The sequence below is a fragment of the Sinocyclocheilus grahami genome, unplaced genomic scaffold, assembly GCF_001515645.1.
Source record: "Sinocyclocheilus grahami isolate Dianchi unplaced genomic scaffold, SAMN03320097.WGS_v1.1 scaffold17.1, whole genome shotgun sequence".
Taxonomy (NCBI): Eukaryota; Metazoa; Chordata; class Actinopteri; order Cypriniformes; family Cyprinidae; genus Sinocyclocheilus; species Sinocyclocheilus grahami.
Window position 1 is genome coordinate 5797167 of NW_015505196.1, and position 16206 is coordinate 5813372.

Sequence of the window (16206 nt, forward strand, 5' to 3'; positions counted from 1 at the left end):
CAGTGATGATTTGGGCTGCCATGTCATCTGCTGGTGTTGGTCCACTGTGTTTTCTGAAGTCCACAGTCAACACAGCCATCTACCTGTGTGTGTGTGTGTGTGTGTGTGTGTGTGTTTCTGGAACTTATTTGGGCTTTCAGTGTAGGTATGACAACAGGCTGTTGAGTTGTTACACTGATTTGCATGTTAATAGATTTAACAGCTATGGTGTGCAACAAGCACACCATGCTGTTTAACCCCTAGCAAGGGTTCGCAACAATTGCAGTCATATAGCTTGAATTAGGATCAATATGGGCTTTTATGTAAATGGTATAAGATACTTGTAAACTAAAAATAGAGTCGCTTCAGATGGGAGCGAATCAATTCAGCATTGGGGTGGATGTGGTTGCCAGTGGTACACTGGCTGTACATTGAGCCAGTACTTTCGCAATTTTTTACACCTCAGAAAAAATACATCCAGTTTTGTAAAGATTAAAATTTTGCGCATCCTGAGGGAACTGACAATCCAAGGCAGGGATGATTGACAGGTGAAACTGTTCTAATCCACGGCTTTAACGCTCATGCAATCTGCCGAGAGCTGTAAGGCGACGTTCATGAATTTCCCCTTCTTACCCCTTAATTCAACAATCTCTGCATAAAACAAGACGGGTTGCCCGTGGCCCTTGTTGAATATCCATAAAGAGTCAATTGTCTGAACCTGTTTGACTTTATAGCCCCCGCTCAGCTTAGGGAATCGCCTGGCTCACATCCCATTGACAAATATAATGAGGGTGTTTGATGTGAGGGCACTGTGGTACATAATGAGGTGTGCTGCTCTGAACACATAAAAGTACATCTGGCCTATGCTGGACCGCTGCGGGAGAAACTTTGAGCCCTGGTGGCCTGGACAAAAGATCTGTATAAACTACATGTAGTTATGAACTTATCAATTTAATAATTTCAGATACATAAATGAAATGTTAGAGGATCTTAGAAGAAAAACAGTTTTTGTCCATAAAATGAATGCTAATGGGGTCAAAATAATATATATATGACATGACATGAAGAAACAGAACATTACTGAAATAAATGAACTTTTCCACAACATTCTAATTTATTGAGATGCACCTGTATTAACTAAATTAAATCAACATTTGGTGTGACCATCCTTTGTGTTTAAAGCAGCTTTTGCTGTCGGTGCACTTGCGCATAGTTTTTCAGGGAGCTTTGCAGGTAGGGTTCTTGAAGCATCTTGGAGAGGTTGCCACAGTTCTTCTGGATTGAGTCTGTCTCAGTTTGTTCTGTTTCTTCATGTCATTCCAGACAGACTGGATGATGATCTGATCAGCTCTCTGTGTGGAGCACTGGCTGTTGTCAGATCTGGAAATCTCACTGGATTATTACAATTAATGGCAAAATTAATGTTTGGACATGTAAACTGATATTTCCTACTGACACACTACAGCAAAATATTGAAATAACTGACTAAAAAACATTTTTTTGTAGCTGGTGAAAATACTAGTGTTCTAATAATTTTGGCCACCACTGTATGTTATACAATAATTAAAAAAAACTGTTAATTGATTTGAAATCCTGTGGGAAAAATATAAATGGTAAATCACATTATATGTCATTTTACTGTAAAGTATTGCCAAAATTATGTTTTTTAGAAGTAAAAACAACAAATTACCATGTAATTTACAATGAAAAACTTATTCACACACACGCACATTGTAATTGTCTTTTTTCTGCTGAATTTCTGGCAACCACTGCTATAAATTTAACAGGATATATCTTACAGTGTTCAGTTGTTAACAGTATATCTATCAAAGCTTGTACAGCGTAGGTTAAACGTCATTATATAAGAGTATCCAGATCCATCACAGGCGGCTAGCAACTTAAATGTAGATATCTATCAGTGTAGAAATAAAGATGGATGACAAACGTCATGCCAATGGAGACCTTTGACGTAGTCAATTGTTAGACCGAGCCAACAGGATGCCCATAACTTTTAGCACTGGCATCCTGATACACTGTATTTGGTTAATACTTAACCTGCACATCCTGCCACCAGCCTGTTAGGCACAAAGAAGCAAAAAGGGTAGAGCAGCCCAGTGAAGGAATGGGCTTCCCTCAACTGATCACCAATGGCAGTAGGCTGACACTTCATGAATGCATTGAGCCATCAATCCAGTCGGCTGTCGGCGCTCACTGAGAAAAGGACGAGAGAAACAGGATTGAGATCGGTCTCCCATTGACTTCTAATAGATCTGAATGGCCAGCCGACTCTAAGAGAATGTAAACGGTATCTAACAAGCGGTGAACATCAGGAGATCAAAGGTGCTCCTGCTGGTTGATGTATGGCACCCCTTCACGTGGAATATCTTGAGAACAGAAATACTGTCCAAAACTCTTTGATTTGTCAGCAAAATGAATTAGATTAAAATCAAACTTGTGAAAAATACCTAGAGTGTCCTTACTGTGAGCAAATATCACATTTTCCTAGGTGAAGATTGTGTTGTGTCCCGGGAGTGACAATGTCTTAGCTGGCTATATATATATATATATATACTAATGTAATTTCATACAGAGAATAGAGAAGCTAAATCTCTATCGGAAACACTTCCTCTCAGTAGTAAATGCTGATAATTACTGTAGAGAACAGACTTCATGTGTGTTCCCAGTGGTTCACAACCATCTCACCTTATGCAGCCTTGTGAGGATAAGAAAACTAGGTTTTCTAAAAAGAGAGAGCAACTATTGTTTCCTGCTCTGCTTTTAAAGGTAAAGTATTTAATTTGCACATCCACCAAACATCCAACCTATGTCAATTCAGTAATCAACATGCTTTAGATGAAGTCGAATAATTATACAATTTATAATGGCCTGCTAATTAAGGACATAATGACAGGTTTTTCTAAGTGCTCAAGCACTGCCGGATACTAGAGGAGGTCAGTTTCATCCTCCATCATGGTCTTGCCTACCTACTGGTCAAGTAGCGTTCTTAAAGAGCTACTGTGTTTTCACAGCGAGGTCCCCAAAAAGACAGACCACCTCCCACATTTCATGCCCCCCCCCCCCTCGCTCTCAGTGACAATCCATTTTCAGTAAAAAGCCACAGTGGGAGGGAGTGTAACACAATGTGGGGGAGAGGAGGTGGGGAGTGACTAGCTCATATGCTCAAACAGAAGAAGGAGATCTTAGTTTGTTTCACAATACCCTGCCTATACTCTCCAAAGACCAATAACAAATAACACAGCTTGAAAACAAGTCCAAAATGAACCAGATTAAACAACAAATTTAATATTTCTGGTCATCAGTGTGCAGCAGGGACGGTTAATGAGGTTGTAATGTTCCTACATTTCCCATATAATGTGTAACACAGATGAGACACAGTTGGGTAACTTCTGAAAAAATTAAAAATTGAAGTAGAAGATTTATGATTTAAATTCATTTTTTGGAACATATTAATAGTGTAATGTTACCAACACGCACACACAAGTCATTTGGATTACTTAATAAGATTCCAAAAATGAGTACGCATAATCGGATTATATTACAAATAATCAGATCACAGTTACTTTTTATGGATTACATGATTACATATTTTTCACACAATGGTAGTAAAATATTAATAATTTATTGATTCTCCCTAATTCTTTTTTTGGTCCCACTTTATATTAGGTGGCCTTAATAACTATGTACTTGCCTCAAAATATTAATGTAACTGTTTTGCAAAACACTTTTGCTGCTATTGAGGTGGGATACAGATAAGGTTAGGGACTAGTTTGTTAATATAGGTAAGTTTAAGGGTGGGTTAAGGTCAGGGGCGTCATGCACTCATTATTTTTGAGGGGGCACGAGTTGGAGTGGGGGGGAGGGTCGCCATGTGACACACAGCAGCCACAACAGCACTTATCTTGTACTTTTTTCCCTTTTTATTCGAAACATTCCCAAACGCATTAACTTAATTATCATGAAATATCTTGATTCTCACCTTTATAGATTTTGTTGATCTATATTGGGCTATGGTCAAAGTAACCTAATAGTGTAATATATATGCTATACATAAAAACCTGTTTACTAACAGATATGGGTGTCATGCCATAACATATTTTTAATACGACTGAGTTTATATTTAATGTGAATGTAACATTGAAAGTTAATGTGAATACAAACATTGCAAGTTAGACTTCTAATCATAATACTTCCATTGTACAGAAAGAGAGCAAAGAACATTTACATTATTAATAGGGCTGCCCCCTAATAGTCGATTAATCGTTAGTCGACCAGAAGAAGCTTGGTCGACCAAAATGTTATTAGTCGCAGAAAAAAAAAATCCACAGGCGAAGTCACGCAGTCCGTGACTACAGATCGTTAACGGCTAGTCTATGGTAATACAATACATCGGGCAGGACATCGAAACGCTCGCCTATCATTCATCGACCTCAAATATGGCTTCTGAAATATGTAAGTATTAGCAACTTTACATGGCCGCTCAATCTAACGTTAACCTAGAGAAATGTGCGCTGTTCAAGTGTCTGTAGTTGCAATCACTGCAGGACAGATGGAGGCGCCGGTGCGCTCATTTGCTCTTAAAGTACTCCGTAATTTTTGGTCATACAGATAAATGTATTACATCTTTCGAATCCGTAAAGACTCTATGTTTATTTGTGTGAGCACAATACCGCGCTTTTGTAAAATAATGAAAGCAAACAGGATGCGTTTCTGCCGACTCGGTCTGTGAACGTAAGCGCGAAACTCTGTGTAGACATGAAAAATATATCTATAGAGAGTGAAATGTCTACTTTCAAATTAAACAATTCAAATGGAAAACAGATTCTCAGATTATATCCGTATGAAACATGAATACTGGCGCATCACTGCGGAGAAGATGGCGTCAGTGTCACCGACTTAATCTCTGAAGCTGAAAACACAGAAAACACTAGTTTATCAAATTATTAAAATGTTAATGCAGTCTCCTTACTGTTTTTCACAGACACATTCATAATCATTACTTCTGCCAGTGCGCTGTGGGAAGCTTTATGCGTGTACTTGAGCACTTATTAGGCTATGTAGGCAATTAAAGGCTCATTATAATGATTTAAATGGTTTATTAGGACAGCCCTAATTATTAAAGAAAATTTTCACTGACAGTCTAGTTCAAGCACTCTCAAAAACTCCCATTAAAATCACTGAAGCTGTTTACACTATGAAATTAATATCTTACAGATTCGTACACACGTTTGCACTTTGTTGTTTCTGATGAGAGATTCACTTTGAATGGGCATGACGGTGTACGGTGTGTAAATATAAATGTAATTGGAGAAATTACGGATGTAATTATTATATATTTTTAATTATAAGTACAATGTAAAAACAGTAGTTAGTAGTTCATAGTTAATAGTAGTTAAGAGCACCTAATATAAAGTGTGACCCTTTTTCTCTTTTAAAGTTTTCTTTTCCAAAATTCTACTGTGTGTTTTTCCATTTGGCTTAGACTATATTCACAATATAGGATGGCCATGTAAATGTCAGGTAAATAATTTTGTGATCCATGCATCTGAATTTGGGGGGAAATGCATCACCTCTCAAGCAATTATAACTATGTATTAGAATTAGAATTAGACTAATATTTCTGCAAGTTACTAAACACTGGTAATGTATAGCTGTGAAACACTATGTCGTCATCATAGCCAGTGACCTTCAGTAATTGTTGGTTCTGGAAGTCTGGACAAAAAATATTTAAACCCTAGAAGACTTTGGGCGTGTATGTTTTTTTTGTAGTCATATTTATTAATGCTAGTTCATCTAATGCAGGGATTCCCAAATATTTTTGTCAGCCCAACCCCTGTCAGTATATCCCTGAGGAAATTATTTCAATAATTTAACAAGACATTTGCATGCTCATAGTTCTCTGGTGTCAGTTAATAGTCACACTGCTATGCAGGTAAACAAATTGTGTTTTTAAAAAAACAAACAATTTATTTACATTTTTATGGTTAAACCTGATGCAGTTCTTACATTAAGTCCAGCTTGGGAAACCCCAGTGTAATGTAAAGTTTAATGCACTTCATGATGTTGATGTCAAATAATGGAATCTATTTTCTCTCTTTTGATTCTCTTTGATGTATACATCTACCAGTTCTCATGTTGCTATATGGTTCAGAATCAGAATCAGAAAGAGCTTTATTGCCAAGTGTGTTTACACACACAAGGAATTTGTCTTGGTGTTAGGAGCTTCCAGTACAGAAAATACAAACAAAGTGCAGACATACATAAAAAGAGAAAATAGACAATACGTTATAAATTACAATAGTAATACAAATATACAGAAAAAGTAAAAATGTCCATAGACAGAACTGTGAATGTGCATATATGCTATTTACAGATGAAGGCTTAATGAGTTATTTACAGATGTGCAGTATTGAGGTGTGTTATGTGTTGTTCAGGTGCGATATGGCCTGGGGGAAAAAACTGTTCTTGTATCTGGCTTTTTTGGTGCACAGCGCTCTGTAGCGCCAGCCAGAGGGCAACAGTTCAAAGAGAGAGTAGGCTGGGTGTGAAGGGTCCAGAGTGATTTTCTTAGCCCTTTTCCTCACTCTGGAGATGTAAAGTTCTTGGAGGTTGGGTAGAGGGGCACCAATAATCCTCTCAGCAGTCCTGACTTTCCGTTGTAGTCTTCTGATGTCTGTTTTGGTAGCTGAACCAAACCAAACAGTTATAGATGAACACAGGACAGACTCAATGATGGCCGTGTAGAACTGTTTCAGCAGCTCCTGTGGCAGGTTGAACTTCCGTAGAATGTAGAAATACAGTCTCTGCTGGGCCATTTTCACAATAGAGTCAATGTAATTGTCCCACCTTAGGTCCGGAGAGATGGTGTTGCCCAGGAACCTGAATGACTCCACTGCAGTCACAGCGCTGTTCATGATGGTGAGTGGGGAGAGTGCAGGGGGGTTCCTCCTGAAGTCCACTATCATCTCCACAGTTTTGAGTGTGTTGAGCTCCAGGTTGTTGTGACTGCACCAGACAGCCAGCTACTCAACCTCCTGTCTGTAAGCAGACTCGTCTCCATCCTGGATGAGGCCGATGACTGTAGTGTCGTCCGCAAACTTCAGGAGCTTGACAGAGGGGTCCTTTGAAGTGCAGTCATTTGTATACAGTGAGAAGAGCAGTGGGGAGAGAACACATCCCTGAGGAGCTCCAGTGCTGATTGTGATAGTCCTGGATGTGAGTTTGCCCAGCCTCACTAGCTGCTGCCTGTCTGTCAGGAAGCTGGTGATCTACTGACAGACAGAGGTGGGCATGGAGAGCTGGGTCAGTTTGTCTGAGAGAAGGTCAGGCATGATGGTATTAAAGGCCAAACTGAAGTCCACAAATAAGATCCTGGTGTAATTCCCAGTTTTGTCAAGGTGTTGCAGGATGTAATGCAGTCCCATGTTGACTGTGTCATCCACAGACCTGTTTGCTCTGTAGGCTCCAGAGAGGCTTCAGGTAGGCCAGGACCAGTCGCTCAAATGACTTCATGACCACAGACATGAGAACAACAGGTCTGTAGTCATTAAGTCCAGTGATTTAGTTTTTTTGGGGGGGCCGGAATGATGGTGGAGCGTTTGAAGCAGCAGAGAACTTAACTCAGCGCCAGTGATTTGTTGTTGTTATGTATCTACATGTATTATATGCATATATTTCAACCCAGGGATGTTTTTCATACATTTAATTCAAGCCATATATATGTTTCGAGGACATGAATTGTACTGAAACTGTTTTCATTTGCAATATATGCACAGATAATGTTAACATTAAAGTGATAATGCATTTAATAGTTATATACTTGTATCACTTATATCATGTTTTTAATTCTTTGGAAGTTTTAGATGGAAGTCAAACACATCGATGTTTAACATACACAGCTTCTTAAAAACCTATTCTTAGAGTGGTAAAAGTTCTATCTAACCATAACACAATCCTTAAAGAACTATTTAAGAGTGCACAGGGGGCCACTGTCATACATACTTTTATGTTTGCGTGGTATTTTATGTGCAAGTCACTTTGCAGTGTTTCTACAACAAACTTGTCAATTCTCAAGCATACACCAGTGTGAAAATGTAAGCATAAAAAGCAACATGTCTGTTCAGACACAAATGATATATGTGCATACAGCTCACGCACATATAATGGCACCATGATTCACAGGCAGCGTTGAGGAATAGTACAGCAAGTGTATGTATAGACTACTCCTGCTGAGCCCTGACAGTGTGAGTTAAGCACAGCCAACCCACTCATTTGCTAATGCCCTTTTGGAACAGGATTTCAATTATTACATTCTGATAGTGTGGGGGTGGTGGGGGTTGGGGGGTGGTATAAAAAATGGATAAACATGCAGGAATCTATTGCCATATAGAAATGTAATCTACAAACAATATTAAGCAAAAAATATATTAACCCAAAATGCAGAGGCCAAAATAATAGGTTATAAAATAATTTTTTGGCAATGATTATAGTGGCACAGCACTGGAGCCTGTTTCTGATTTCGGATTCCAGTGTGTTCAGATGTGGTAAACTTCATTTGAGGTAACTGTTGCCTCACTGTGGCACTCAATTGTCTGACACGGCATGTGAAACCATTGGCAGCGGTGTGACTGTGACTGACCACATTGTTTTCTCTCTCACGCTTAACAATCTCCATTTCTCTCCATATCCGAATACATGTCATGCGGTTTCTTTCTTTTGATCTAAGCCAATTTCATCCTCTCTTTCTCTTTCTTTACCTCTTCCTCTCTTTCTGACACACGCTGACATGGGTGGCCCAATGTGACATAGCCGTTGCTGGCCAAGCCTCATTACCGCGGCACAAATGTCAGCCACACCACAATCACTGTCCCGCTGAGGATAGGGTAACGGCCTCTACTCAAGCCTTTTTTTTACTTTTAACTATGAATGTGTGCTATGGATGCATGGGTATTTTTGCATTTTAGCTTAATGTGTTGAGTAACCGGGACGAATATCTTTATATTGGGCTTTAATAGAGTATATACAACTTTTACTGTATATTTATATATACTAATATATATATATATATATATAATTTTTAATTGATGTTAGAACACTTTACACCCTGCACATCCTTCACATGGTGTTTGAGATAAAAAAAACAATACCAAAAATGTTTATAAAGTGAAGCAAAGTATATAAAAATTTCAATAATGTATATTTGTATATTTATATATACTAATATATATATATATATATATATATATATATATATATATATATATATATATAAACTGGAGCTGTTGTTTAAATGTCAGTAAATTGATGCAGCTTATCAAGTTTGGATTTCGACTAAAAAGTCGGCTGCAGTAGTTGCACACTCACATGTTTATGTTTAATCTGAACATCTATTTTGAGCTATATTTTGATTGAATATGGTAACAGTAGCATTCACACTTATTACCTGTCTATTCTTAACACTGTATCCTGACATTTAACCCCACATCAGATGCATTGCCCATCAGGTAGGTCCAAAATTAAGGCTTAAGGCTTTAAATCCTATATGTTGCATTATTCAATTTAATAAGTACTGTATTGGACAGTTATAACAGTGTTGTAATACTCAAGTCAGGACAAGAGTCCTGGCCCGAGTCTAAATGCATAGATTTGGATTTGAGACAGACTCGAGTATTACATCACTGCCCTCTACAAAAAGCAAGTCCTACCTTAACTTTAGTACATGCACTAATTTTTGTCAAAAAGAATGAATTAAATCTGATTGCAGATTTCAAAAGTACTGTTTACATTTACTCTAATCTTAGCAATCCGACTGCAATATTAGCTTTACGAGCAAAACTTTTGCCCACATGCAGAGCATCTGTAGTCACGCTCAGAAGAAAGTTACAAACTCATATAAAGCCACAGTGAGTAGTAACCAAAGGCAATTAGTGTTACCTCAATGACATATCTAAAAAGAAAAATCAGAACAACTTTTTATTATGTATTTCTTTGTATTTTTCTTAAATATCCAGTCTTTTCTGTCAACTAGCTCATTCCACCTGGCGACATGTAGCCTACTGCACTGCACATGTGCATTAGGATTTTTTGTTCTTTTTTTTGTACTTTTACACACATTCCAGTTATATAAAAGATGGTTTCTTGATAATATTATAAATTTAAAATCAAAGAAAAATCCTTACAGGACATCAACATTTAACATAAAATTTCGTTCACTGGTGCGCTACACCCTATCAAAAAATGAACACAAAATAATATTTAATTTCCAGCAGATAGTCTAACCCACAAAAAGACATGCATACGGCCTATTTGTTTGTAATCACCATTCTCTGGCTTCATTATTACACCGACTGAATTGCATTTACTCCTAATAGTTTGAAATGAACTGTTCTGGGGCCTAAAGGCTCTTTGCCTCCACCGCACCATCAAGGACAGCTCCGAACTGTTCCACCATGTGATTGAATTGCTTTCAGGCAATTCATCTCACTCAAAACGTTCACCTCTCCATTCCGTTTTGGCGCACCGTGATGCTTAACCCTTGTTGCCATAGTGATGTTTCACCGTGGATAACAGCGGTAGCCTGGACAAGACTCCTTGACCCCTTGGATTAACTTGCCATTTAGTGCGGAATAAAAACACCTCGGCAAGTTCTCGAATCCATCCACTAGTGTCTACCCTGACCAGTAATACTAATGAAGAAATTCGCTTTCGGAACAATGGTGAGAATCAAACACTTAAATGTTTGCATAACGAGCTCTTTTACCTCGCCACTTCTCCATCTTAATCATTTGCACTCTCCAAAACACCCACACCCTTCTTCAGGATCAGAGACAGGACCGTCGGGCCGGGAAGCCATCCGACGAATTAATCCGCTAAGGCTGATTGCCATCAGTAGCTTATGATTATGCACCCTGATTACGAAGCCCACCCGAGGACCACGCTAGGCCGGCTACACATCGTCAAGGTGGATATAAAATCACGCAATGATTGCACTGGGATGGATCAATCTAGCGGCTGCATCGTCTTTTAGCTTAGTCTGAAGTGCAACTATGATTAATAAGGTGTACTTGAGACCCATATAGCTAGTAACACTTAACGAGACCTCCGGCTTTTAAAAGTCGGGCCTTTACTCGTCATAAACACTTAATTTGACGGACATGGAGAAATTTCACTGACTGTGAACTGGCGACTTGAAACAGACAATGAATCTGTCTATATAAAAGCTAGAATTGCCTTTTAAATGGTTTTTCCTGAACCGAATTTAACAACAAGAGATCACTTAACACGCCAAAAAATAAACCACAAACTACTTTTACTAAAGTTGACTGTTCACTGATTGAAAGAAAAAATACATCACTGTATCACATCACTTTAAGAAATAATAACTAATTCTGCCACTAACTTTCTCCAATGTAGGTAGGCTATGTATTGTCAGGTTAAAGGCTCAAGCCTGTGTCTATGCACTAATGTGCAATAATGAGTTGCAGTAATGATATGGTTTACACTCTAAAAAATGCTGGGTTGTTTCAACCCAACTTTGGGTCAAATATGGACTAACCCAACCGTTGGGTAAAATTTTTACTTTAAATTTTTAACCCAAAAGTTGGGTTAGTCCATATTTGACCCAAAGTTGGGTTGAAACAACCCAGCATTTTTTAGAGTGTATGCTTGATTTCTGGTTTAAATATAAAAAATGAGGGGGTTTACACAGCAATACCACAAAATAACCATTTTCAGTTGAACAGTTCTTAAAAGGACCTTTTTTTTCTCAATTTGAAGAACATTTAAGGTTTTTCATGAAAGCATCAATGCCAATGAGGAACTTTTATTTTTTTTAAAGATTTCAAAAATAGATAATTGCAGTTATGCCATTGGAGAACCATTTTTTTGTGCCAGTTCTGGAAAGAGCCGTTTTTTCTTAGTGTGAAGAATATTTTAATACTTTTTTTTTCTTTGGTATCTGTGGTTCCATGAAAAACCTTTAACATCATGGAACCTTTCCATTCCACAAAAGCTTCTTTGAAGTGAAAAAGGTTCTTTAGATTCTTAAAATGTTCTTCACACTGAAAAAAAAGCTTTTTTTTTAAAGAACTCTTCATTCAAAGGTTCATTGGGAACCAGAAGTGGTTCTTTTTTGGCATTGCTGTGAAAAAACCCAGATTTACTTTTAAGAGTTTAGTCTAAAGGACCTTTTGTGGAATAAAAAAGGTCCCTGAATTTTAAAAGTTCTTCATGGAACCATCGATGCCAATAAAGAACCTATATTTTTAAGTGTAGGCTTCCATCTCTTCTCCTCCCTTTTGAAAATGTGAATATCATTCATAGAAAGCCACTACAGTACAAAAGCAGCACTTAAACACTTATCCATGACACACCCTTTTCTGAAGAGGACAGTGATGGCATCAGGAGAGATCTATGCCACAGTTTGATCAAATACATTACGGCGTAATGTAACGTTTTATGGTCCATCACACGCTGATCACTGACAGTAGCCAGAGTGTCATGAAGACAGCACAGACTCTTACGCATTGGAGTGGGAGCCAGTGATGTACTGCCAGGGGGACGCGTCATGCATACAGGGCAGACTACATGCTGAGGAGTCCCTATCGCTGCTGCTTAGCACTTGGCGACAGATTGCAAGATCTCAGAGCCAGTGTAGATGTCTGCATGAGAAGGGCAGGACAGATGGGAGGAGTATTACACAAAATAACATTTATAGCAAATGTTGCTTGCCGTACCATTTGAATGATGATTCTCAGTGAAAAGCTTTCTCTTTAAACACCTCAAGAAATTGTTTTATTCATAAATATTTGTCATAAAAATAACAAACATCAATGTTCATCCAAAGTATTGCGTATAAACGGTCTTGATATGTACAAAATCATTTCTGCAGTATAATTATTATAACTTAAGGCAAGTTCACATTTTCTACATTTTCCCCATTACCTCTATTGAATAATTCAGCTAGTACAATACAAAAGCTTTTAGACTGAAAGGCATGTTGAAACTGTTCTAGTATCAAGTGAAAGAACTATTGAGAACTGCAGCAACGTATGCTTTCTAATCACTCAACAGCAGTGTCGAACCCTGTGCGATTCTACTTTTTTCTCAACACATCACAAAATGTAGGAGCCATGTGAACTGGTTAGTTCATATTTCATGAATTAGGGTCACATGGTCGCACAATAACACACAATTGTGGTCTGGTAAAAAACGAGAGTACCTGTTATCGAATAGCAAATACTTAGGGCAGACAATGGTATTAAAAACGGCTTAATACATTCAAATTATGGATTGAAGAAATTCAAGACGTCTTACAAGGGACACATTGAAAATAAAGATATAAATAGTCTTTCAGTTCAAAATAAAATGTAAAAAGTAGCACTTGTTAGAAAAATACAAATGATCATTGGAATATAAATTTATTTATTTCTTCCCATTCGCTGTGTGAATTTGACAACAGTAGAACTGGATTGTTTAATTGTACAACACAATTACTAATCGATAGAGCATAGCAACAAAATGAAACAGATATAAAGGGGAAAATACGTTGTAAAAACCTTGGCACAAATGAACCAATAATGCCACCATGTTGTAAAACGAGGTAAATCTGACTTGTGCTATGAAGCATCTATCAGTGATTATTAATATCACGTAAACATTTACATGCATTTTTAAAGAATTCTTAAACAGGTGACAGCGTTAGAATAGAAAAGACCAAAAGCACGAATTAAAACCATTTTTAAGTTCGAAAGTGGAGATAAGTGCAATACATTCCAGCTGTGCGTTTTACTGCCGCATTACAATGCAAGGTCGAGGTTGGAGCTGTTCCATAGTGAAAGTGCTGAACTGCAGTTCATGTGTTCTGCAAAACACGCGCCTCGATTTAAGAAATATAATGGTCGAGGACAAATTATAAAAAAAAAAATTTAAAAAAAAAGATTTAAGTTTATGCGCTTGCTGCACACACTCCAAGCTGCACGCAAGGTTCAATGTGGGAGGTCCAGTTTTAAATTTCTATCTATTCCCTATTTCGCGAAAAAGGGATCCGTCACCTCAGTGGACCTTTACGCTCATGCGGGTCGCTTGAATCGGTTGCCACGGCGTTCATTTGAGTTTTGGAGTTGTAATCTGTAGCCTAAGCAACTGTTTTAGTAAGCTTGAATCTTCCAAGACGGTAAGATTAGACATCACGCACAACGAGCGCTCATTACGCCTTCCACAATTGTCGCTTAAATGGCCTCGGGTAAAGTGAACGGCCACGCGTTGACTACTTGTGGCTTCAACTCCATCTTTTCTTTCTGTTTGAGATGCACCCGACCGTGCCGTTTCCTTTCGTCGCTCCTGGCAAAGCGTTTGCCGCACACGTCGCAAGAAAAGGGTTTCTCGCCGGTGTGAGTGCGGGTGTGCGTGGTCAGATGGTCGCTTCTGCTGAAGCTCCGCAAACAGATGCGGCACTGGAAAGGTTTGTGTCCCGTGTGGATGCGGATGTGCCTGTTGAGCTCATCCGACCGCGAGAAGCGCCGGTCGCAGGTCTCCATCGGACACGTGAAGGGTTTCTCCTTGGCCGGTCCGGTAGAGGAAGCAGGGCTCTTTCTTACACGATTAGGCTTTTGAGCCCGTGTGTAAGTTTGACTGAAAGACTCCGGCAATAATGATGAATACAGTACCGAGTCTATTGTGGAAGTCGAGTAGGTCGTGTCGCAATTCGACTGGAGTTCAATATTTGGAAAAATGGTCGGTTTTAAAAGACTGGTGGGTGGGATATCCATAACTGGAGTGGAGTAGTTAAACATGGGAGCGCTGAAGCCCTGTGTGCAAGTATCTCCAAAGCACTGCTCCTGTTTAAGGGTACTCTCCACTTTGAATTCAGTCTCTGGGTTTGTGCAAATGGGAGAATAAGAGTCCAAAAGTTCTTTCACGTCCACCTGTTGTTGATCAGCTTGAAAACTATTCGACATGGAGAACGGCTCTGACTGGAAGCCTGCATCCAAGTACGACTTATTGAAGGTCCCCCACTCGTAGCAACTGCTCTCAAATTCATTTTTGATTACCACCGGGAACGTCGCGCTCTCGGACAGCGGCTCCGCGTCTTGCGCTGAGGCGGCAAAGTTTAAATGCGCTGCAGCAGAGTCTTGGGCCTGCGTGGCGGTCTGGGAGTCCTGGTAGCTGTGGCCTGGCTGTCCCGGGGAATACAGCGGAGGGGTGGTGCAGGTGGAGGCCTGCGTCTGGACCCCCTCGTCGCCGAAGCTGCTACGGCTTGCGTTCATCGTTCCGTCTGCGCACTGATGCGCATCCGATACAGGGGTAGTTGAGATGCCAACGATTTCGGTGATCATATTGAGCAGTGTTTCCGTGCTGCAAGGTGTTCCTTGAGATGTTTCCACATAGAAGCTGCCCGAGTAAGCAAGGGAGGTTGCGTAGCTTTCTTTCGGACCCTGACAAGAGTTATACTGATCTGTACTCGTGGGCTCAGTTTTGGGGGTAATAGGCGCCCCTGGGATGGAGAAAAAACAGGCATGCGTCAGTGCCTTAAGTGAAATGTGCAATCAGTTATATAACTACATAGATTCGTGAGTGGTTTAAATGAACTTGCACTATATAAATTTTCATGCAGCAGTACTGAAATCTGGTCTATAACAAAAAGCGCTAAGATTTTTATAGATCTGTCAGAAACTCACCGTGTGCAAACTGGGCAGGTGCTGTCCTTCCAGAATCCATGAAAACATCCTGGCTGTCTTTGGAGCCGTGAGTTTCCATCCCTATCGCAGAACTGTTACAGTTTTCAAACTGGGAGTAAAAAGAATCTTGAGAGTTCAAATCCATGTTGTTAAGCATCTTTCCGTGAATGGCTTTCCAATGGCTGTCAGTCCGAGCAGGTTATTGATAAGGGGGTATTGCAAACACAAGAAAGAGCAAAAACCGATCCGTGAAGGCGTTCGACCAAAAAAGAAATGTAAATACTTTGGAATTCCCCCTTTTTGAGATCTGCGTCAAGGTAATATAGCTCTCCAGCTATCTGTAGATGTGTAGATCTGTTGATTCTCACACCAACGGCTTCCCTTCGCTCGGCTTTTATACACTCCGTCTCACCGATCAGCCCTCCTCCCCATTCATTGTCTCCAGTGAGAGGATTCCCCGCTGCGTGTCATCTTCGTGACCATATATGGACAGAGGATATGACGGGCTTCCCCAAAAAAGGAGAGTTACGGT

At 39.4% G+C, this 16206-nt stretch overlaps 1 protein-coding gene across 1 annotated transcript; it reads right to left on the bottom strand.

Annotated features, from left to right (window-relative positions):
• Window positions 1-13963: 13963 nt before the first annotated feature.
• On the bottom strand, window positions 13964-15923 carry LOC107551743 (zinc finger and SCAN domain-containing protein 32-like). The gene is made up of 2 exons (XM_016233469.1): window positions 15675-15923; window positions 13964-15490 (listed from the first exon to the last, which is right to left on the bottom strand). Exons 1-2 carry the CDS (start codon window positions 15829-15831, stop codon window positions 14226-14228), a joined length of 1422 nt encoding a protein of 473 aa, XP_016088955.1. The 5' UTR covers window positions 15832-15923; the 3' UTR covers window positions 13964-14225.
• Window positions 15924-16206: the final 283 nt, after the last annotated feature.

Coding starts and splice junctions, on each gene's coding strand:
- LOC107551743 (XM_016233469.1), bottom strand. CDS start 15,831: ATGCTTAACAACATGGATTTGAACTCTCAAGATTCTTTTTACTCCCAG. Junction 15,491..15,674: donor ACCTGCCCAGTTTGCACACG/GTGAGTTTCTGA, acceptor TCTCCATCCCAG/GGGCGCCTATTACCCCCAAA.